The sequence below is a fragment of the Bison bison genome, unplaced genomic scaffold (assembly GCF_000754665.1).
Source record: "Bison bison bison isolate TAMUID 2011002044 unplaced genomic scaffold, Bison_UMD1.0 scf7180017864228, whole genome shotgun sequence".
Lineage (NCBI taxonomy): Eukaryota > Metazoa > Chordata > Mammalia > Artiodactyla > Bovidae > Bison > Bison bison.
Window position 1 is genome coordinate 8,618,942 of NW_011494800.1, and position 22,880 is coordinate 8,641,821.

At 38.3% G+C, this 22,880-nt stretch overlaps 1 protein-coding gene across 6 annotated transcripts in view; it reads left to right on the forward strand.

Annotated features, from left to right (window-relative positions):
- Positions 1-22,880, forward strand: part of ARHGAP24 (Rho GTPase activating protein 24) — a 549,762-nt gene that overhangs the window by 461,467 nt on the left and 65,415 nt on the right. For 5 of the 6 annotated variants that reach the window (XM_010845964.1, XM_010845966.1, XM_010845969.1 and 2 more), the window contains one exon: positions 15,097-15,219. In XM_010845964.1, coding sequence (XP_010844266.1) covers positions 15,097-15,219 — 123 coding nt within the window. Of the gene's footprint in view, positions 1-15,096; positions 15,220-21,231; positions 22,838-22,880 lie in introns of those variants that run through there. The other variant, XM_010845965.1, reaches the window with a different exon arrangement.

A 22,880-nucleotide genomic window follows, 5' to 3' on the forward strand; every position in this document is an offset into this window, starting at 1 on the left:
GGCTTCTCTGATAGCTTAGTTGGTAAAGAATCTGCCTGCAATGCAGGAGACCCTGGTTCAATTCTTGGGTTGGGAAGATCCACTGGAGAAGGGAAAGGCTACCCACTCCAGTATTTTGGCCTGGAGAATTCCATGACAGTCCATGAGGTCACAAAGAGTCAGATATGACTGAGCAACTTTCACTTTCAACATATCATAAGTACTGAAAATTTTTAATTCCAGAGAATTTGAAAGGAAATTCAACTTTTTGAAATGTGTAAGACTGAATTACTATGAAGTCTTGCCTACAAGGAGTTAAATTTTAAAGAATAGATCAAATGATCTATAATCAACCTGAATGCAGTTATGAGTATATTCATATGTGTTTATTTTGAAAGAAATCATCCTAAAATGTGTTCATGTCACCAACATGAAAACTAAAAATGAAAGTCTGTGTTGCATAGACCTTCTGATAGTGTTAACCATTCTAAATTTGGATTAAGAAGCAGATATGGAAGAGTATGCTTTCTAGAAACTCCTATGTCTGTAGTCAGTTTGGGAGCAATATGTATCCTTCTGTCCCTACTCCTTCTGTAGGATCATGGAATTATTTTAATTAGAATGGGACAATTAGGTGACACCCCTAACCCCAGACACTGTGTGAACATACAGAGTCTTTTCACCATTCATTGTGGAAACTGCTTAAACTTGAGGAAATTATAGAATTAATGTGTAATATATTTATGGCTCAGTGGTAAAGAATCTGCCTGCAGTGCAGGAGATGTGGGTTCAGTTCCTGGGTCAGGAAGATCCCCTGGAGAAGGAAATGTCAACCCACTCCAGGATTCTTGCCTGGAGAATCCCATGGATAGAGAAGCCTGGTGGGCTACAGTCCATGGAGACTCCTTGCAGGCAAGACTTCATAGTAATTCAGTCTTACACATTTCAAAAAGTTGAATTTCCTTTCAAATTCTCTGGAATTAAAATTTTTTACTGCTTGTGAGTTGAACATGACTGAGCGACTAAGCAACAACAAAAATAGTTATATCAAGTGAGTTAGGAAATTATTCCCAGGTATCCTTGCCAGTGGAAGTGATAATAGTTTTAGAATACAAATGATCTCGTCTGTTTAGGCTTTTGACACATTATACAAATGTGTGCATTTGAAGTAGTGTCTTTACCTGAAAGCCTAAGTTCAAATTCCAGATTCTTAAGACAAATTTTTTATCTTACCCTCCCAAGCATATATACATGGAAACTCATTAAAACAGAAAATTCATAAACTGTGGGAAATAAAGCACAGTGTGCAGTTGAGCTCTTCTGATCACAAAGTTAATTTTAGCTGCTCAAGAGAACAACATTGAAACCTAAATCAAAGAGTTAGTCTTAATTTTACACTATCACAATGATTACTAGTTGTCATTTGTTGAGTGAAATAATTTAATTTTGAGTTATGCATCATAGCATTTTAACATATCAATTCTTTTGTTTATATAAAAACACATTTTATGTAATTGCTGCTATGTAAAGCTGGGCAATTAGCATCTGTGGCAATTAAAACTAATAGAGTATAAAGAATATTATCCCAATTAAGTTGCCAGAAATTTCCTATTGAGCAAATATGCTGAAAATTGTGTTCAAATAAAAATAGTAAAATTTAACTTTAAAAAATGACTTTTCCGCATAACGTCCTTATGCTGCTCTCAGGCAGAGATGTGAGGAAAACAGCTACTCTGTCTCTTCTTTTTCTTTCAAGGGTTCTCTTCTAGATGTTTTATATATTTTGAAATTAATACATTTTGAGGGAAAATTCATTATATCAATTTTCAAACCTTATTAAAGATTCATAAAGAGTGAGAAATTTTTATTTTCATTTTTTATTGGAGTGTAGTTGCTTTACAATGTTGTGTTAGTTTGCAGTGTACAGTGAAGTGAATCAGATATTTGTGTACAAATATCCCTTCCCTCTTGGACACTTTCCCACCTTCCCCCACCCCCATCCTCGTCCCACCCGTCTAGGTCAGCACAGAGCCACGCTGAGCTCCCTGTGCTGTAAGCAGGCTCCCATTAGCTACCTGTTTCACACGTGGCAGTGCATATATGTCAGTTCCAATCTCCCAACTCACCCCACTCCTCCTCCCACCTCCGTGGCTACACCTCTGTTCTCTACATCTGCATCTCTCTTCCTGCCCTGCAATTAGGTTTATCTGTACCATTTTTCCAGATTCCACATATGTGCATTAATATGTCATTTATTTTTCTCTTTCTGACTTATTTCACTCTATACAGCCACTATGGAGAAGAGTATGGAAATTCCTTAGGAAACTAAAAAACAGAACTATCATATGACCCAGCAGTCCCACTACTGGGCATGCACTCTGAGAAAACCATAACTCAAAAGGACGCATGCACCCCAGTGTTTGCTGCAGCACTGTTTACAATAGCCAGGACATGAAAGCAACCGAAATGTCCATGGACAGATGAGTGGATAAAGACAGTGTGGTACATAATACCCGACACAATGTTATCAGCCACTAAAAGGAATGAAACTGGGATTTGTAGAGACGTGGATGGACCTAGAGTTTGTCATAGAGATGATGAGAAATTTTGAACACAGCTTTAAAGAAATATAGATGAGTCTTTAAACCTCTTCTCTGTTACATCATCAATTTTCCCTCTCCAGTGAATAATTCCAGTAAGAATATAATATTCTGAAATATTTCTCCTTTTAAATCCCTTTACAACGCCCCTTCTCATCCATCACCACCCCTATTTCTCTGCTCCTCTATACATTAAAATGCCTAGGAGACTTGTTTATATTGGCCATTTCTGTTTTCTGTCTCCCATAGTGTTAGTTCCTCGGTCATGTCCGAATCTTTGCGACTCTAATGGACTGTAGCCCACCAGGCTCCTTTGTCCATGGAATTCTCCAGGCAAGAATACTGGAGTTTATTGCCATTTCCTTCTCCAGAAGATCTTCCTGACTCAAGGATCAACCCCATGTCTCTTGTGTCTCCTGCACTGGCAGGCAGATTCTTCACCACTGCACCACCTGGATTTTCTTTTCCAAATTCTTTTCCCATTTAGGTTATTTCAGAATACTGAGCAGAGTTCCCTGTGCTGCCATACAGTAGGTCCTTGTTGGTTACCTCATTTTTATTTATTTATATATGGACATACCACTGGATTATGGGATCTTATTTCCCTTATCAAAGACTCAACCCAGCTTCCTGGAAATGAAAGCCCGGAGTCCTGACCACTGGACAACCAGAGAATTCTCTGGTTATCTATTTTAAATATACCAGTTTGTACATGTCAATTTCTTCCATGATCTGACGAACACATTCCGATGATGATTTTATTTGTGTTGGCCCAGTCAGTCTTTCAAGGTCACCGATAAGCTCCATGCTGTCTAATCTGTGACCCCTGCTTCCCCTAATTTAGTGGTCTGTACTTAACTCTTCATCTTCTTGAATGCCCTCGACAACATCTGACTCACCTGATCACTTTCTTTACTCAACCTCTCTTGTTTCTCTTCCCATCATCTCAATCTGATTCCTTTTCTTAATCTCTAAAAGTTGGAGCTCACTTGAACTTTTTTGCTCTAGTCTAGCTACAGTATTCCCTGGGGACCTCATCCAGGTCTATGTCTTTTTATATTATCACATCGATGACTTCCAAATCTGTATCTTCAGTCCAGATCTTTCCCTCTGTTTTGTTCCCTGCTATATCCTCAGAAGAGTGACACGGTATAGTTGCTCGATCAACATTAATTGAATAAATGAATGAATGTTCTGTTTTATTTCTCAGGGTAGTTGTAGAAACCAAGTAAAATCAGGAGATAAAGGTAATTTACCTTGAAATTGTCATAATATTATTCATCCTGCATTTTTGCACTATTCAAAAATGATAAAAGCAGTAGGATATGAGAGGATTTGGTGGGGGGTGGTGCTTACCCATGGCTCAGCAGTAAAGAATCTGCCTGTAATGCAGAAGATGCAGATATTTGAGTTGGATCCCTGGGTCAGGAAGATCCCCTGGAGGAGGAAATGGTCACCCACTCCAGTATTCTTGCCTGGAGAATCCCATGGACAGAGGAGCCTGGTGGGCAACAGTCCACCAGGTCACAAAAGAGTCAGACACAACTGAGCGACTAAACAACAGGATGAGAGGCTTTTTATAATTTTTTCAAGTTTCTAATCTAGATTTTCAAAAATGGTATGTCTCCCCAAATTCAATGTTCTGTTTCATTCTTCAGACTCTGAGAACCAAGAAAAGAGGAAAATGAATCTGTATTCAAGTGCAAAAATAAATGCTCTAATGTTTACTCTGATAAAAGCATAGAATCTTTAATGCATGAGGCCCACAAATTTGATAGACTCTAATTCCAACTTGAAAGACAGGTCCTTGCAAAACTAGTTGCAGAGTGTTAATCATTTACAATGCAAATAAGCAATTAGATAAGTTATATGATTCATAGCTTTAAAGCTTAACACTTTCTGGCTTAATGGCTGTCAATGAAAGAATGAGACATGGATGCAAGCTAATACAATGAATGCAGTTGAAACGCATCAATTCTAAAATTGTAAGTTCTGCCTGTTATAACAAATCTCTTGTTGTTCAGTCACTAAGTCATGTCTGGCTCTTTGCAATCCCATGGAGTGCAGCACTCCGGGCTCCCCTGTCCTCCACTATCACCCGGAGTTGGCTCAAACTCATGTCCATTGAGTTGGTGATGCTGTCTAACCTTCTCATCCTCTGCTGCCTCCTTCTCCTTTTGCCCTCCATCTTTCCTAGCATCAGGGTCTTTTCCAATGAGTCGGCTTTTTGCATCAGGTGGCCAAAGTGTTGGATTTTCAGCTTCAGTATCAGTCTTTCTGATGACTATTCATGGTTGATTTCTTTAAACTTTATGGTGCGTCAAAATCTTCTGGCAAGCACCTTAAAACACAGGTTACTGGGTCCCACCACCACTGTTTCTCATTCAGTTGGGCTTGGGACCAAGTATTTGCATGTCTAACAAGTTCTCAGTTGTTTCGTATTATTCTCTTGGACAGATACGAGTTTCATTACACTTTGAGAAATGCTGCAATAAAAAGTTTATTGTTATGTTCATATGGAATATAAAATTCAATATAACTCCAAAACATTTCTCCAAAATTTCCCAATATTCCCCATATTAAAGTCATCAATTATACTGTTAAGGGACCTCCCTACTGAAGAACACTTTTCATTTTAGATTCATTCAAGGCGAAACCTCTCTGCCTTGCTTTTTAAACGGTGAATGGCATTTCATTTGCTACAACTGGTAGATTATTGCATCAGGACTTGCTTTCATTTGTAACTTCCATCTGTATCACCACTGTCAGAGTAACTCTGATCCGAATATACATGTCATTTATTCTCGTTGTGTTGCATGCCTTCTATGTCAATCAGATAAGATTTTAATTCATTGATCTCCCAAAGTAAGCCAAGCTAAATTAAAAGGCAAACGTCTACATATTTTGGTTCTTCTAAAGAAATGTTCTACTTTAAATTCTCAGTTTTCATCAGCATAATTTAATTAGATACTGTGAAGAAAGTGACTAGATCCTGAATCTTTGACAGAAGTGAGTCAAAACGTATTGTTGGATTTAAATTCGGCTTCTATTGACTGCTCAGTGCAATCTGGAAAACAGCTACCCAAAATGTAAAAAATTGTATCACTTTTTATAGTTAATATCCTCAGCACAAATAGTAGGTTTTTTAAAGAATGAGTCCAAGAAATGTAGAAAATTAGAGGAAATATGAACTGTGTCTATTTAAGGTTTTAAAATTCTAATTAATCATTTGAAAAAAATGTATCACAATTGTACTTTTAAAACATGACCAATATGAAAATTAACATTTCCTTAAAAGATAAATCAATGGTTACTTTCCTATAAAAGGACTTTCCTTAAGTATAGTTGGAATATATATATATATATAAATATAAATATAAATATAATTTTTTTCAAAAGTAAGCTTTGTTGTTCAGTCCCTCAGTCATGCCTGACTCTTTCCAACCCCTTGGACTGCAGCATGCCAGGCTTCTCTGTCCTTCACCATCTCCCGGAGTCTGCACAAACTCATGTCCACTGAGTTGGTGATGCCATCCAGCCATCTCATCCTCTGCTGTCCCCTTCTTCTCCTGCCTTCAGTCTTTCCCTCTTCAGGGTCTTTTCCAATGAGTCAGTTTTCGCATCAGGTGGCCAATGTATTGGAGCTTCAGCTTCAGCATCAGTCCTTCCAGTGAATATTCAGGGTTGATTTCCTTTAGAATGGACTGATTTGATCTCTTTGCTGTCCAAGGGACTCTCAAGAGTCTTCTCCAACACCACAGTACTAAGGCATCAATTCTTCGGTGCTCAGCCTTTTTTATTGTCCAGCTCTCACATCCGTACATGACTACTGGAAAAACCGTAGCTTTGACATAGCTTTAGTCAGAATATATGTATACTTTTCAAAAGTAAGCTACTTTCCTGCATTTTAAAGATTCAAATTATAAATATTTAATTAATTTATCAAAAAACTTTATGTTTGAATTTTACATGGCAGTGGGGCTTCCCAGCTAGTGCAGTTGGTAAAGAATCTGCTGGCCAGTGCAAGAGACACAGGAGATGCAGGTTCAAATCCTGGATCATGGAAGATCCCCTGGAGAAGGAAATGGCAACCACTCCAGTATTCTTGCTGGGAAATCCCATGGATAGAGGAGTCTAGCAGGCTACAGTCCATAGGGTCACAAAGAATCAAACATGACTAAGCAGGCATGCAATGATACATGGCAGTTACAACAGCAGGGTATTCTATGTCCCAAGCACTATACAACATATTTTGTGGTATTACTTATCCGATTAATTCACAATAATGCTAAGAAGCAGGTACTCATCACCCTCAGTTAAAGCTGAGGGATCTCATAGCTAGTCAGTGAGTAATTTGAACTTGAATCTGGCTTCTCTGTCTTAACTCTTAACCACTTTTCAGTACTTCTTCATAAGCACATATCTGTCCTTGCAATTTGATCCAGGCATCACTTTTGCTCTGATAGTCACATATTTGGACATTTCTTAGAGTGAAGCCTGTAGAAAGATCATCAGAAATCATTTGTACGGTATAGAATTTTTAGGTCAATGCTTTCTGTATCTGTAGCCAGATAATGATGGTGTGATCATTCACCTAGAGCCAAACATCCTGGAGTGTGAAGTCAAGTAGGCCTTAGGAAACATTACTACAAACAAAGCTAGCAGGTGATGGAATTCCAGGCTAGTTATTTAAAATCCTAAAAGACGATGCTGTTAAAGTGTTGTATTCAATATGTCAGCAAATTTGGAAAACCCAGCAGTGGCCATAGTACTGGAAAAGGTCAGTTTTCATTCCAATCCCAAAGAAGGGCAATGTCACAGAATTTCAGACTACTGGACAATTGCACTCATTTTACATGCAAGTAAGGTTACGCTCAAAATCTTTCAAACTTGGCTTCAACAGTACTTGAACCAAGAACTCCCAGATGTACCCTTTGGATTTGTGAAAGGCAGAGGAATTAGAAATCAAACTGCAACATCCGTTGGATCATAGAGAAAGCAAGGGAATTTCAGGAAAATAGCTATTTCTGCTTCATTGACTATGCTAAAGCCTTTAACTATGTATCCACACAACAAAATGTGGAAAATTCTTAAAGAGATGGGAATAGCAGACCAACTTACCTGCCTCCTGAGAAACCTGCATGCAGGTCAAGAAGCAATAGCTAGAACCAGACATGGAACAACAAACTGGTTCCAAATTGGGAAAGGAGTACATCAAGGCTGTATATTGTCACCCTGCTTATTTAACTTATATGCAGAGTACATCATGCAAAATGCCAGGCTGGATGAATCACAAACTGGAATCAAGATTGCAGGGAGAGATATCGATAACCTCAGATATATAGATGATACCACCCTAATGACAGAAAGCAAAAAGGAACTAAAGAGCCTCTTGATGAAGGTGAAAGAGGAGAGTGAAACAGCTGAGTTAAAACTCAACATTTAAAAAGAAAACAAAACTAGGACCATGGCATCTGGTCCCATCACCTCACAGCAAACAAAAGGGGGAAAAGTGGCAGCGATGACAAATTTTATTTTCTTGGGCTCCAAAGTCACTGCAGATGGTGACTGCAGCCATGAAATTAAAGACGCTTGCTCCTTGGAAGGAAAACTATGACAAACCTAGACAGCATATTAAAAAGCAGAGGCATCACCTTACTGACAAAGGTCCATCTAGTCAAAGCTATGTTTTTTCCAGTAGTCATGGATGGCTGTGAGAGTTGGACCATAAAGAAGGCTGAGTGCTGAAGAATTGATACTTTAGAAATATGCTGAAGAGAGACACTTGAGAGTCCCTTGCACAGCAAGGAGATCAAACCAGTCAATCCTAAGGAAAATCAACCCTGAATATTCACTGGAAGGACTGATGCTGAAGCTGAAGCTCCAATACTTTGGCCACCTGATGCAAAGAGCCAACTCACTGGGAAAGACCTTAAAGCTGGGAAAAATTGAAGGCAAAAAGGAAAAGGGGATGACAGAGGATGAGATGGTTAGATATCACAGACTCAATGAACATGAATTTGAGCAAATTCCAGGAGATAGTGAAGGACAGGGCGGCTTGGTGTGCTGCAGTCTGTAGGGCTGCAAAAAGTCGGACATGACTTTGTGACTGAACAACAGCAACTAGCCAAGTATAGACAGACTCTCAAAATAAATCATTTATAAGTATTATTAGAAAATTTTAGAAATGTACCATAAATAATAAGTACCAATCATAGTTGGTTAATAAATGTGCATTTACAGCTGTTTTCAGCTTACACATAATGTAGCTATATATGATAGGATGATTCCTTCTTCCAAAGAGAATATGATCTAGTAAGGAGTATAAGAAGTATGTAAAACAGTATTATAAAGTAGTCATGAAATTAAAATGTCACATTAATTATATTGTAATGTAAGACATTTAGTAATGTGTTTGCCGTGTCCTGACAGCAGACTACAGAGTGATGGTACAGCCTTCGGCCTTTAATTAATTCTCATTTTCTTGTTTAAGAGTATTAAAATTTTTTAAATCTCATTAAAGATTAATGCAAAGTTTCTGTTGACAAAATGCATTGAAATTTTGCCACTCTGATATTTTTGAAATTAACCTTGGAGGAAAAAATACTTGTAAAAATTATGATTAGTAAAGCATACCAAAACTCTTAATTTTCAGAGAACAATGTCTCTATAGTACACATGAAAAAATGAAAAGGATATTGAATGTGAGGTCAATTTGTTTTCTGGCCTTATTTTGTAAATTACATGCTATTTTATTATTTTTTTGTTGTTGTTTATTGAGATGACTGTATCCATAGAAACCTACAATTTGTTGCTTGTAGTTCACAGGACACTGGTTGTTTTCCAAATGTCATTCTCCATAAAAGGGAAGAAATGTTTTTCTATTTCAGTAACTTTCCACTGATGTGCTTCATAATTTGCTTTTTATCTTGCAATTTATCATTAAAGTTCTACTACTGAAGACTCAGACTAAGTGTTGAAGAAAATAATGCTTAAAAAATTAAGACCTTGGAGTCATATGTGTAGAAATTAATAACCCTACTTGAAACACTTAAATATTTTCTGTAAGCTCTAATTAAATTGGTAGTAACTAGGTCTCAGTCTGAACTGATCTGTAATTGGGAATGAGGAAACATTTTGCCCTTGAAATTATTAACAGTATCAGAGGTGTTCACTGAAATGTCCTCAGGTCTGTACCATAAACTCTGCCTGGAAACTGAACCCAAATGTTTCCCATGAGCAAGTTGTTTTAAAGTTTAAACACAAACAAGTAGTTCACTGTGTATCTTTAAAAGTTTGTTTACTTGAGCTGATACACATATAATATTTCACTTCTGATCATTTTGCTTTTAAGTTCATAATTTTAACAATTTACAGTTAATTCTCCAAGGGATAATAACCTACTTTGGTGACTGCTTTTGGAAATTTCCACACAATAAATTCAGCGAAATATTTCTTTAAATATTGTCTTTAAGAAAGGTAGCAGCCTATTTTACTGAGAAAGTCCTAGTTACATGATACAGCCTGTACTTTGAGCAATGCTGGTCTGCTGTCCCAAATCCTCTCTTGGGAATGTACTCAAGGATGTATTTTGGGAAAGAGGAAAGAGGTTACAGGTAAATAACCTACTGAGAATTCTGAAAGTTCAAAATTGAACCATTTTAAGCAGCACTGAATGAAGTTAGTCATAATTACCTTCCAGCTCACCTGGGATTTTTGCTGATTAATGCTTTCATGAGCATACAATTCTTATCATTTCTTCTTTGCAATAATTTCTTTCTGATGATAAAATAATATGTAGCTGAACATCTGGAAAATACAGAAAAGCACCAAAAGAGAGCAAAAATTTTCCAATCCTAGCATTCACAGATAATCATCATTAAAATTATCGTGTGTTTCAATCTAGTATCTTATTTATCTGGCTTTCTATCTATTGAAAATAGAGATATCGTATGTGTATCTATATAATTTGTACATTCTCTTGTGTATTAAAGGTTCATATTAATAAATATTCTTCAAAATCTTAATTTTAGTGATTTCATCATAAGGAATATTATCCATATTCCCATCAACAGTGAGCATATATATCTCAGTATACCATTCCCAATATTTCTCTTAAATATTTAAAATCTTTGCAGAGGTTTTCGTCAAAAGTATTATCTTTTAAATTATTATTTTGTCATATAAGAGGGGTTGAAGTTTCCATGTAGTAAATATTTGTATTTATTTATTGAATAACTGTACATCTACTTTGGCCTTCCCCCATGGCTCAGGGTTAAGTAAAGAATCCACCTGTAATACAAGAGACATAGGAGATGTGGGTTCTATCTCTGGGTAGTAAAGATCCATTGGAGAAGGAATTGGCAGCCCACTCCAGTATTCTTGCCTGGAAAAAATCCCAGAGGAGTCTGATGTGCTATAGTCCATGGGGTCACAAAGAGTTGGACACGACTAAGCGACTCACACACACACACACACACACACACATACACTTGAATTTTACATTAAGCTTTTTCTTAATCTACTTTTTAATTTTTGCAAAAGTTAATCATGCCAATTATTTTATTTTGGGGAAGGAAAAACTTCATATTAAATGCAAATATACAGAAGATCCCAATGAAATGTATACATACTTTCAATTACATATAAACAAGTAAAATTGAATTATGTGACCTACTTGGTTAATTTAAAATCAAATGCTTGAAGTGTTAACACTAGCACCAAAGCATTGCTACCAATCCAAGTTAATATCTAAAAGGTAGTTTTAAAAAATAAAAATAGCACTGTATAGATATTCATGTTCAAGCAGAGTTTACAAATGGAAAATATATACTGGTTATATTATAATATATATCCATATATACACATATACATGGATTGAAGATGACTATAATACTATCTGGAGAAGGCAATGGCACCCCACTCCAGTACTCTTGCCTGGAAAATCCCATGGACAGAGGAGCCTGGTAGGCTACTATCACTCTGGTGATAGTTACTTAAGGATACGGTTTAAAATTTTACCTTTTGAAAGAATTTTAGGTTAAATAGTTAAATGGAACATTAAGAGTGAAACTTGATCCAAATCCTTGAAAGTCAACATTGAGCTTATTCATTTATCAAATCATACATTTAATAAATTGTCTTTGAGTCCCTGCAATTGCAAGGCACCATACCAGAACTGTGTACTCTCAGAATACCGTACTCTCAGAACTGAAGGATCATGAATTAGGAACAGATGGCTTTTGCAGTTAGAAATTACATACCTTTAGTGCAGAGAATTTAGTTCATATCTATATAAATGTCTCCAATTGTTTTAATCACATTCTTAGCAATGAGTCTTTTATTTCCACTGAGACCCATAGAGAAAAGTCTTTCTAAATCTTCTTCCCCTTCTTCTGCTAATTCAACTGAAGAATCGAGATCTATATCCATGGGTGAAATTCACAGGTGGGATTTTATATTTGTGATTGACAGTCAAAATGAGATTCAGGGTCAGACACACAACATCGTTGGCAGAGATAGAGAATCAAATGAAAAGTCAGGGGATAATGGCCTGTAGTGCTTATCATTCTCTTTTTTCCCCCCTGTTTTCAGGCAGAAACACTCCAGTGGCTGTCGCTCACTTTCATTATTAGGCCTGTCTCTGCCAGGGTTGGGCGTGACACAGCAGGATATTGCTGTCTGAATTGCTAAGCATCCTCCAGGCAAAGACAATAATTAAAATATTTTGATTTCAAAATGGTAATGTTTTTTATGAGTGGATCAGATACAGAATGAAGTTTTAGTACTATGCCATGCCAAATGAAGCATCTTTTTCTTTTGTCATTTAGTTCTTTCTGCTACTTACGTCACACAGTCATGCATATGCATATTAATGTGTGGTAGATTTTCCTACAGGGAAGATCCCCTGGAGAAGGGCTTGACAACCAACTCCAGTATTCTTGCTTGGAGAAGCTCATGGACAGAGGAGCCTGGCGGGCTACAGTCCATGGGGTCACAGAGAGTCGGGCACGACTGAAGTGACTTAGCAAATTTTCCTACATGTACAGTATACAATTTTAATGTGCAGTGTTATGTATCAAAGAAAGACAGCCTTCTAAAAAAAAAAAAAAAGCCTCCTCCTGTGTATGTGTATTAGTGACTAATTGTTCCTAAGCCCTTAGTAGCATACTCGACCTGTATATCTCTGAGGTCAGATTAGATGTACTATATCCTTTTTGCATTTGTAGATACAGGAGGCAGTTAAATTAGAATGAATGAATATTTTCAGAATTTCTCTTTCAGCCTAACAGTACTAGTATTTTAACTTCGTTTCATTGGATTTTCACAAAAAATTTATTAGAGACTATTATTTCTAAAGCATGACTCAAAATACTGAGTTTCCAGAAGTTATGTGATTTCCCAGAAGATACACTGCTAATAGAAAATATAACTGCGGTTTCAGCAGAGTTTTCTCTGATATTCTGAACCTATACTATTTCAGATACAAGTATGAGGATTGACCTAGGATAGACCTAGAAGTGTAAGAGGGTCATTGTTTCCCTAATAGTGAGCTGTTCTCTTCAAAGTGAAAAGGCTCCTCTTGTTTATTCAAGAGATTTATAAACTTTAGGAAACTGATTGGATGTTGTCCCTCACCCTCCCCACCCCCTAATTCAATTGTATTGAAATGTAAAACACCAATGCTGGCATTTCTACTGATTGGCTTAAAGTTATTTCATTTCTCTAACCTCTCACCTGTTCTGTTAACTTGCATCATGCTAGAAACGTCATATTTCCAACCTAGGACATTTGTATAAAATTCAGAGAACACAAACTCAAATTCTAGAGTTTTTGGAGCTTTGCAAATGAGGCTGGATGTGCAAGAATAAGGAGTGGTGGGACTTGTAAATTGGAGCCTCAAGCTTCTCATAAAGGAGCTGTTTTTGAGCTCCTTCAATTGCAACGTGTGATAGCCAGCTCTCAGAACTAAAGGGCTGTGAATTAAAACAGTTGGTATCTGCTCTGATCACTTACAAACAAATGACAACAATGTCTCAAACAAATAAAACACTGGGTATGAATGCATCCAAACCAAGGCTACACCTTTCCAGCACTTCATGAAAATTAAATTGTGCATAGATAGTTTGACCACCTTAGAAATCAAATAATACTGACATATTATCAGAATTCAGAATTAAGTATTTAGTGATCCAATTTCTTAATTATTCCTTCTGTGAACAATGCTAGTCATGAGTAAAGAGAGTGAAGCAGTTCAGTCTCAGATACTTGTTTTCAGAAATACTCCTTTAAGCATAAAAATGTTTCAGAGACCACTAGCATTTCAAGATTGATTTCAGAGATTATACAGGTTTCAAAGTGTATGTGTTGTCTTTCCGGGAGGGGGAGGAGGAAATAAGAGAAACCAACAAGCAGTTATGTATGGATGTGAGAATTGGACCATAAAGAAGGCTGAGAGCCAAAGAATTGATGCTTTTGAACTGTGGTTTGGAGAAGACTCTTGAGGGTCCCTTGGACAGCAAGGAGATCAAACCAGTCAATCCTAAAGGAAAGCAACCCTGAATAGTCATTGGAAGGACTGATGCTGAAGCTAAAGCTTTTCTTTGGCCACATGATGCAAAGAGCCAAGTCACTGAAAAACCCTAATGCTGGGAAAGATTGAAGGCAGAAAGAGAAGGGGGCGAAGAGGATGAGATGGTTGAAGGGCATCACCAACTCAGTGGACATGAGTTTGAGCAAACTCCGGGAGATATTGAAGGACAGGAAAGCCTGACATGCTGCAGTTCATGGGATTGCAAAGAGTCAGATACAACTTAGCACCTGAACAAAAACAAGCAAGGAGTTAACTGCTGAGGTTTCCTAAAGCTCACTCTTAGGTGGGAGGGCCATTTGGGATGTTGATTTGGCCGTTGTGACTGGCCAGGCTTCTGTCGTCTTTTGTCTGTTCCCCTGAAAGTGTGATCAAGGAGAAGAGGCTCCCCTTTCCAGCACAGTAAAATAGAGGCGAAACCTCTGGGTCAGATTTTCACATGTGGCTCTTTCCCTCTCCTGGACTCTTGTTCTCAACCATGATGTTCTGGTGGCCTCCCTGTGTATGCCGAGCAAAGGCAGACCATTCAGTTCTTGCTTGGAATGAAAGCTCAGGCTCTGTGGACCACTTCTCCATCTTTCATTTTGCTATTGCTATTTTTCCTTATTCAGCAGTGCAGTGTGAATAGACTGGATTATGAGTTAATGCAGGCCTATGGGCTGTTGCTAGGACAAAAAGCTAGGCTTTGTTTGGGGAATGACATTTGTTTGCTGGCTTTCTCTTGGAAACATAAGAGCCTTTCCCTTTTAAGCAGATTCTTTTTTTTCCCCCATGCTGAAACCATGGTAAATATTTTCAATTCATTGGGTAGAACCTAGTGCTAGCTGCATTAGGTACAGTTTATGTTTCAGGGATTCATCGGAGGCAGCTGATGAGGAAACTTGGCTGAGCACACACTCATGTGTAACTGCTCCTGTCTTTTTACAGGAGGCGATAGAGATCGAATGACAGCCAATCATGAGAGCTATCTCCTTATGGCGAGCACCCAGAATGATATGGAAGACTGGGTCAAGTCCATCCGCCGAGTCATCTGGGGACCGTTTGGAGGAGGTGAGCAGATTTTAAAATCATGGAAAAACAGGAAGGTTGGCCAAACCTGTTCATCCTTTCCCCAAGCCAGTGTCACTATCAACTCCTATTTTCACATGAATGAATGTTAAAGTAAGTAGTAGACTACTGATTTATTTTTAGACACATATCTAAGTAACTTCTAGATGCTGCGTGTGTGCTGAGTAGCTTCAATGGTGTCCGACTCTTTTGCGACCCCATGGACTGTAGTCCACCAGGTTCCTCTGTCCATGGGATATTCCGGGCAAGAATATTGGAGTGGGGGTGCCATTTCCTACTCCAGGGGATCATCCCAACCCAGGGATCGAACCCAAGTCTCATGTCTTCTGCATTGGCAGGCAGGTTCTCTACCACCAGCACCACTTGGGGATTTGGATCAAATATCATTAGTAACCAAATTTCTTTCATGAATACTTTGAATTATAAAAAGATATAATATTTTTCTTTTATTTTAGATTGTTCCTTTTTATATTGTACTAACAATATATATGACCCTGATACCATAAATGTGGATTAGTTAATTGCATGTAGATACAGGACAAAAAAACATTTTGACTGTTAGTTTTGGATGAGATTTCAGTTCCCAGATGCACGGTGGTATCAAACAGAAGTAGCAAAGCATTAAATGAGAATCTGCTAATTAACAGAGTTAAAAAAAAATCTTTGAAATCAGGAAAGCATTTCTGGGTTGGATAATGTGTTTTTTTAAAAAAATATTATTTATACAGTGTAAAGAATACATATTTGAAGAATAAGGTTTATGGTGCTATGAACAGAGCTAAAAGAGGGAAGGAAAGATAAAAGATGTGATATTTTCTGTCAAGTATTATAAAATAAAATGATATAAACAGAAAAACATATTTCAAGAGAAAATTCAGTAAATGGAACCAAATAAATAAGGACCCCAAAATATTCATCTATAACTAACATGTATTTCTAAGATGGTAAAACCTAATTATTTTATGTTGATGTAGTTAAAATAGATGGCATAAATCAAATGCATATTTAATAAAGCAACTGCAACTTTTGTATTTATTTTATATTCTCTTTTGTGTATTGTCAGCACCCTGAATTCAGACGTGAAATGTTTTTCCCTTAACATATCAGATGCTTCTTAATGACTGACCTCATTATATTTTAAAATAACTTCAAAACTTTAGTTTAAAAAGTTGAAAAGTTAGGTTAAAGTAAAAATAGTGAACTTGCATGGAAGATGTGTTGATATTTTATAAAAGCGGTGGTACATGTCTGAAAATTGTTGGTCATTTAGCAACAATGATGTGGGAAAAGGAGAGGTTGACCTTTCATCCCAGTTTGCCTGATAACAGTGTGGTTTACAACTGTTGTCCTAGGCTAATTATTGACAGTGCTACCTCTCGCTCTCATGGTGTCCTAGTTTGGATGGCAATTTGTATGGTCACCCTATTCATATACTAAAATGGCTAATAAGTGACTTCAAAATGTTGAAGAGGCTGGTGGGCTAAGACTCCATCCCAGTGCCTTAGCAGAGGGGTCTTCATGATTATTCATGAGAGATACATGTGCTGTTACCTTCAGGGTCAAGGATTTATGGGGAATACTAATGATATGTATTTTCAAAGTTTGTGTTGTTTCTAAAGACCGTCTTCTCCCCTCCATTATCAGATTTTGGGGACTCCTGAGTTCAGGAGGATTCTTAATATCTGTAGAAAATGGTACTTTTGTTGGGGGATTATTTCCATCAAGTGTGTTACTTTCTCCCTTTCCTCTTCTTCCATCTGTCCTTTTCTTAAGGAAAACGAATGAGATCCAGTTTACTTCACCAGATCAGTGGCCACAACAAGTCCTGTCAGCACAGGGGTATCACAAATGATCTTGGTTCTTAAGTATTAATCTTCAAATTTATGAACCTGGAACTCTAGTAGTTGATTGGTTTACATTCTTTATCCTATGGGATATGCTTCAAAAATTTTGCAAATGCTTGATTCAAATTTACTTTTAAAGAGATCTATTTTAACATAGAGCACTTAGAATAGAAACAATAGTCTGAAGAATAAATCTTCTCTTGCCCTTTTTGTTTAATTGAAGAGTGTTAAGAGATTGCACACCAAGCTCTTACTCATTCAGTTTGCAAGAAATCTTTTGTGACTCATCTTAAAGTCAGAATTTTCTAAAGTTATTACAGAATGCAGAACCAAACTGATGCTGATCCCGATAGAAGGTTGCAAATGTCACCAAAAATCTTGTTTCAAGTGTTTGTATTAATATGGCTCCTCTATACTTACTGATTGATTTTTAAAGAAATATTATAAATTTGGGCAATAAACAATAAATTTATGTGACTGAGAATTCCTTTATCCTAGGAGTTCTACTTAGTACTTCCTTGAAAATAAGTTGAGTTTTTCACTGATTAAGAATATTTTAAAATCACTGCATTAGTTCAACCTCACATTTTGTAGATTAGGTCATTAAGACCCAGTGAGAAAGAATGACTTTCAAGTGTCATATCATGAGTAACATAAGTAGGAAGAACCCTTGTGTCTTCTGACTAGTGAGCTTCCTGCTTTATTACACAATAGTGTGACCTGTTACTTTCACTGTGGGACCGTGTGCTAAGTCTCTGCAATCATGTCTGACTCTTTGTGACCCTATGGACTGTAGCCCACCAGGTTCCGCTGTCCATGGAACTCTCTAGGCAAGAATACCAGAGTGGATTGTCATGCCCTCCCCCAGGGGATCTTCCCAACCCAGGAATCAAACTAGCGTCTCTTATGTCTCCTGCATTGGCAAGCACGTTCTTTGCCACCAGCACCCCCTGGGAAGCCCACAATTACACGTCCCTGTTTTATTGATAGTATATTATTCAGTACATAAAAAACAAGAGTGTTTAAAAGTGTGATAAGTAGAATGAGTATAGTTGAGTCCTTCAAAAAAATCTGAATTAATGCCATCAAGTAATTGAAAAGACAACCCATAGAATGGGAGGAAGTATTTCCAGATCATAAATCTGATTTTGCACTTGTACCCAGAATATATATATAACTCTTACAGCTCAAAACTAAAGACAAATCAAAATTTTGACTCAATTAGAATTAATTTAAAAATGGGCAAAGACTCTGAATAAACATTTCTGCAAGGAAAACATACAAATATCCAAATAAGCACATGAAAAGATGCACAGCATTATTAGTCATCAAGGAAATAAAAATCAAAAGCACAATGAGATATTGTTTCATACACGGTAGGACTGCTGGAATCAGTAAGTTCAATAATAACAAGTATTGGTGAGGATGCAGAGAAATAGAAACCTCCCTATATTCCTGTTGGGAATGTAAAATGTAGCTGTTTTGGAAAACTTGGGCAGTTCCTCAATGATTAAACATAGAGTTACCATATGGCCCAACATTTGTAATCTTAGGTATATACCCAAAAGAAATGAAAATGTATGTCCACACGGAAAATTGTACATCAATATTGGTGTACTCAGTCATTCATTTGCGTCCGATTCTTTGTGACCCCATGGACCATAGCCCACTAGGCTTCTCTGTCCATGGGATTTTCTAGGCAAGAATACTAGAGTGGGTTGCCATTTCCTACTCCAGGAGATCTTCCTGACCCAGGGATCAAACCTAAATCTCCTGTGTCTCATGCATTGGCAGGCAGATTTTTTACCATTGTGCCACCTGGGAAGCTTGTACATCAATATTTATAGCAGCATTATTCCTAAATGCCAAAAAATGGAAATGCACTAATGGATAAACAGAAAGTGGTATGTTCAAACAATGGATTAGTCAACCATAGAAAGAATGAGGTATTGATACCTGCTACAGTGCAATTGAACTTGAAAACATACTAGGAGGAAGAAGCCAGTCAGAAGGAGCTGTATGTATATGTGCGTGCATGCTCAGTTGCTTTAGTCATGTCCAGTTCTTTGCAACACTATGGACCACAGCCCAGCAGGCTTCTTTGTCTGTGAAATTTTCCAGGCAAGAATACTAGTGTGGGTTGCCATGCCTTTCTCCAGGAGATCTTCTCAACCTAGGGATCAAACCTGCATCTCTTGCGTCTCCTGCATTACAGGCCAAATCTTTACTGCTGAACTATAGTCCTATTTATATGAAAGTACAGGACAGAGAAATCTATAGAGACAGAAAGTAGATTACTGACTGCTTAGGGCTGGGATGGGGGAACTGCAATTATAGACAATGAAATGTCTTCTTTGCAATATATTGAAGATGCATCCAAAGGTACTACATAGACTATGATAAATCAGGGTGGAAAGTCACCTTCCAAAAGTCTTTATGGATGCCATTTAACCAATGACAGCAACAATCTTTGAGCAGTGGGAAGGAGATTGGAAGCCAACAGGTATTTATTTGGGATTAATGATCTTGGATTCTATGATGAAGATAGGAAAGGGAAATGTATTCTCCAATGAAAAGCAATTATGACAATTCAGTGTCTATAACTGCAGTTTGACAGCCTTTGTTTTTAAACAGTTACAGTTTTTCATGAGGCCCTGGAGCTTATCTTGTTGGGGTTGTTTATCCATGTAAAATATTTCTTATTTATGGTTTTTATATTGGACTTTTAATTAAAATATAGGCAACACCTGAGGAAGTTGCCTTGCTTTTCAATATTTAGAAATTAAAAACTAAGTGAAAATCATAAAATATAGACTTTGGTGTTTCTTCCTATGAAATACAACAAACTTATGATGAATACTGAGATGAAGGAAAGGAACCAGTGGAAATGCAAAAAGGAGACATCCTCTCTTAACAACCAAACCTGATAACCTAGTTCAATATTGAATCTAGATACCTCCGGTTTCTGTTACCTGATTAACTTCCCCCGATAAACAGTTGCTTCCCTATTCATAATGCTCACTGAGAAGTACATGGTGTCTGCTTAAAAGTCAAATTCAAAAGTTGCGATGTCAAAACATGAATTTAACTTTGGAAAACTTTAGGGTTTTGTTTTTGTCATGTTGGTTTGTTTTTGTCTTTTTTTCTCTGGGTTCCTTTTTCACTGTTTTTGAGGCAGTGTATATGGAGGTACCCAGCCTGGGATCTGGGGAGAGTGAGAATTCCATTAGTTGTTCATTAGACCTGAATGCAGAGCCTAATTTTAGCTACTAACTAAAAAGGGTTCTTCCTGTATATTTCTGTCTCCTTACGAAAAGCCTTGAGTCAGAGATGTATCAAGGCAGTAAAAATACTGAATGTAATCCTCATGATGAATAACTAGCACGTGGGCAAGCAGGGGTTAATTAAGTAGCTCTGTGGTCCTGCCTCTGACACAGACCACTGTGTCATTTCCCATAGGTGGTGTTACTCCCACCTCTAGTTTCCATACTTGTGAAATAACACTGGAGAAAAATGTTTCAACTAAGATTCAGTCCAACTCCAAAGTCCTGTGATTACATGCATTCCCTCCATACCAAGGCTCAGAGGAGAGATGTTTTCAGTCACCAAGGTGCCTCCCTCCAGCACTGCCACTGTCTTGGTGGACAGAGTTATGTATGTCACAGTTCCTTATTTTCCTAGCATCCTGCTGTGACGGGGAAAACAAAAACAACGTTTGAACCATGGGACAGAAATAATAACGATTTCCAACAGAAGTTCTCCTATCTGGGCATGCTCATCAGAGTAATGGTGATGAAGTTTCTCAAGGGAGGACCTTTGTGTAGTATTCCTCACAGCTGTTTTAACACTCCTGCTGAAAGGCTCAGAAGGTACCCAGAGGCCTGAGGGGTCAGTTGGGGTTAAAGCACTCGCATTCCCAATCTGCTCATGGAACAGCCAGGTGGATGAATGATTAACCTAGCCAGTCAATTGTTCAGTGACTAGGACCAAGGAGGTTGGTAGACGTCGGGGCTGGGGTTAAGTGGGTGCATGCAAGAGCTGGGGAAATATAAAAACAGGATCAATTTTCAAACCACAGCCAGAGAAATAAATATTTAAATGTATAAACACACATAAGAACCCATTTTAGTTAAAAATAAATATATATATATGTAAAGGAGTTAACTTGTTTTGTGGTTATACTTGCAGATTCCTTGTTGCTATGTCTTGAATATTTTTCTGTTTCACACACACGTGTATATAAACACACATATTTTTTGCTTTTTTTTAAAGATTTTTTTTTAATATGGACCATTTTTAAAGTCTTCACTGGCTTTGTTACCATATCGCTTCTGTTATTTATGTTCTCTGTTTTTTTGGCCACAAGGCATGTGGGATCCTAGTTCGCTGCCCAGGGATGGGACCCAAACCCCCTGGGTTGAAAGGTGAGTCTCAACCACTGTGCCTCCAGGGAAGTCCCTACACCCATAGGTTTTAATGATATGCACATTGAGATCGGCACTCACAAATAGATTCAGTGGCAAAGTACCTGGAAAAAAAAAATCTTGTGTAGGAATGGAATAAATGCAGAAAGGAAAGGTCAAAAAGTTGACCCCTCGTGGGGATGGTTTGGGGCTGAGGCAGCCAGCTGTGAAGGTATGTAGAGGAATAGACCGGCCAGGGGAGGCAGCGGCAAAGTCAGAGGAAGAAACCAGGGGTTCACACGGCCGCGTGGCATTTCCCTCCTCCCCCTCGCACTGTTGTGACTGCACCTGCTGCATGTGACCACGGGCACTGACGGCAGCCGCAGCCACGGCGCGGAAAGGGCGGCTGCAGCCCTGCCAGCTCCCGCCCAGCTCTCACTGAGAAAAGGGGACCAGGAGCGGGACAAGGGGGAGGAAAAGCTCCCTGAGCAGCTGCCTCCAACAGGGATCCTCCGAGGAGCCTTCCTGGAACGGGGCACTGGGACTGTTCTGACGTGGCGGTTCCCTGGAGAGCCCCGGGAGTTTAAAGACAGAAGGGAGAAGCCCGCCGAGAGCATCAAAGGCTGAGGGGTACTGTAAAAGGACCAAGGGAGTTTTTTGAAAAGAATCTCTCATGCATCGAAATGCCTTCTGGAGAAGGTGCCATTATCAGCCTCCCCTTTTGCTCAGATGAAAGGAGCCGGCAAGGACGGTCCTGAAGTATATCCCTCAGGGGCCTTGTGGTCATTGTTCCTCTTGCCCCCGGCTCATGGCTATTTGCTGACCTTTCCAGAGGAACCTCAGTACCCCCCCAGTTCCAGCTGAGAAGCCAGTTCTCAATTAAAAAATAAAAAAAATTAACAATCCTGCTGTCTGAATGGGAGGTGCAGCTTGCTTGCTGTGGTTCTTTTTGCTGTGGCATTTTGGAATGTCTGCAGAAACTTTAAAAAGAAACAGCCTCCAGAACTCTCGGGATTAGGCAAGAGAAAAGGAAATTATTATTTTGGGGGGCCAAAAAAGAAGTAAATAAGAGGGGGTAACTTGTCCCCCATCCAGGACCTGGCTGATCAAAATCTTCAAGTTCTGGGAAACCGCGCTTCAAACCTAACAAGCATGAGGCAGAGTGGCTGTGGAGTCCTGAGATCGCCCAGAGGCAGGTTTTAAAGGAAGCCTGAACCGGGTTCAGAACTCTGGCCTGTATGATGCCTGAAGACCGAAATACTGGGGAGCGCCTCTCAGGTGCCTTGGCGTCTACTACTTTCATTCCTAAAACTACGTACCGAAGAATCAAACGGTGTTTTAGTTTTCGGAAAGGTAGGTAGATAATATGTTCATGTCCTTAAAAAAAAATGTACAG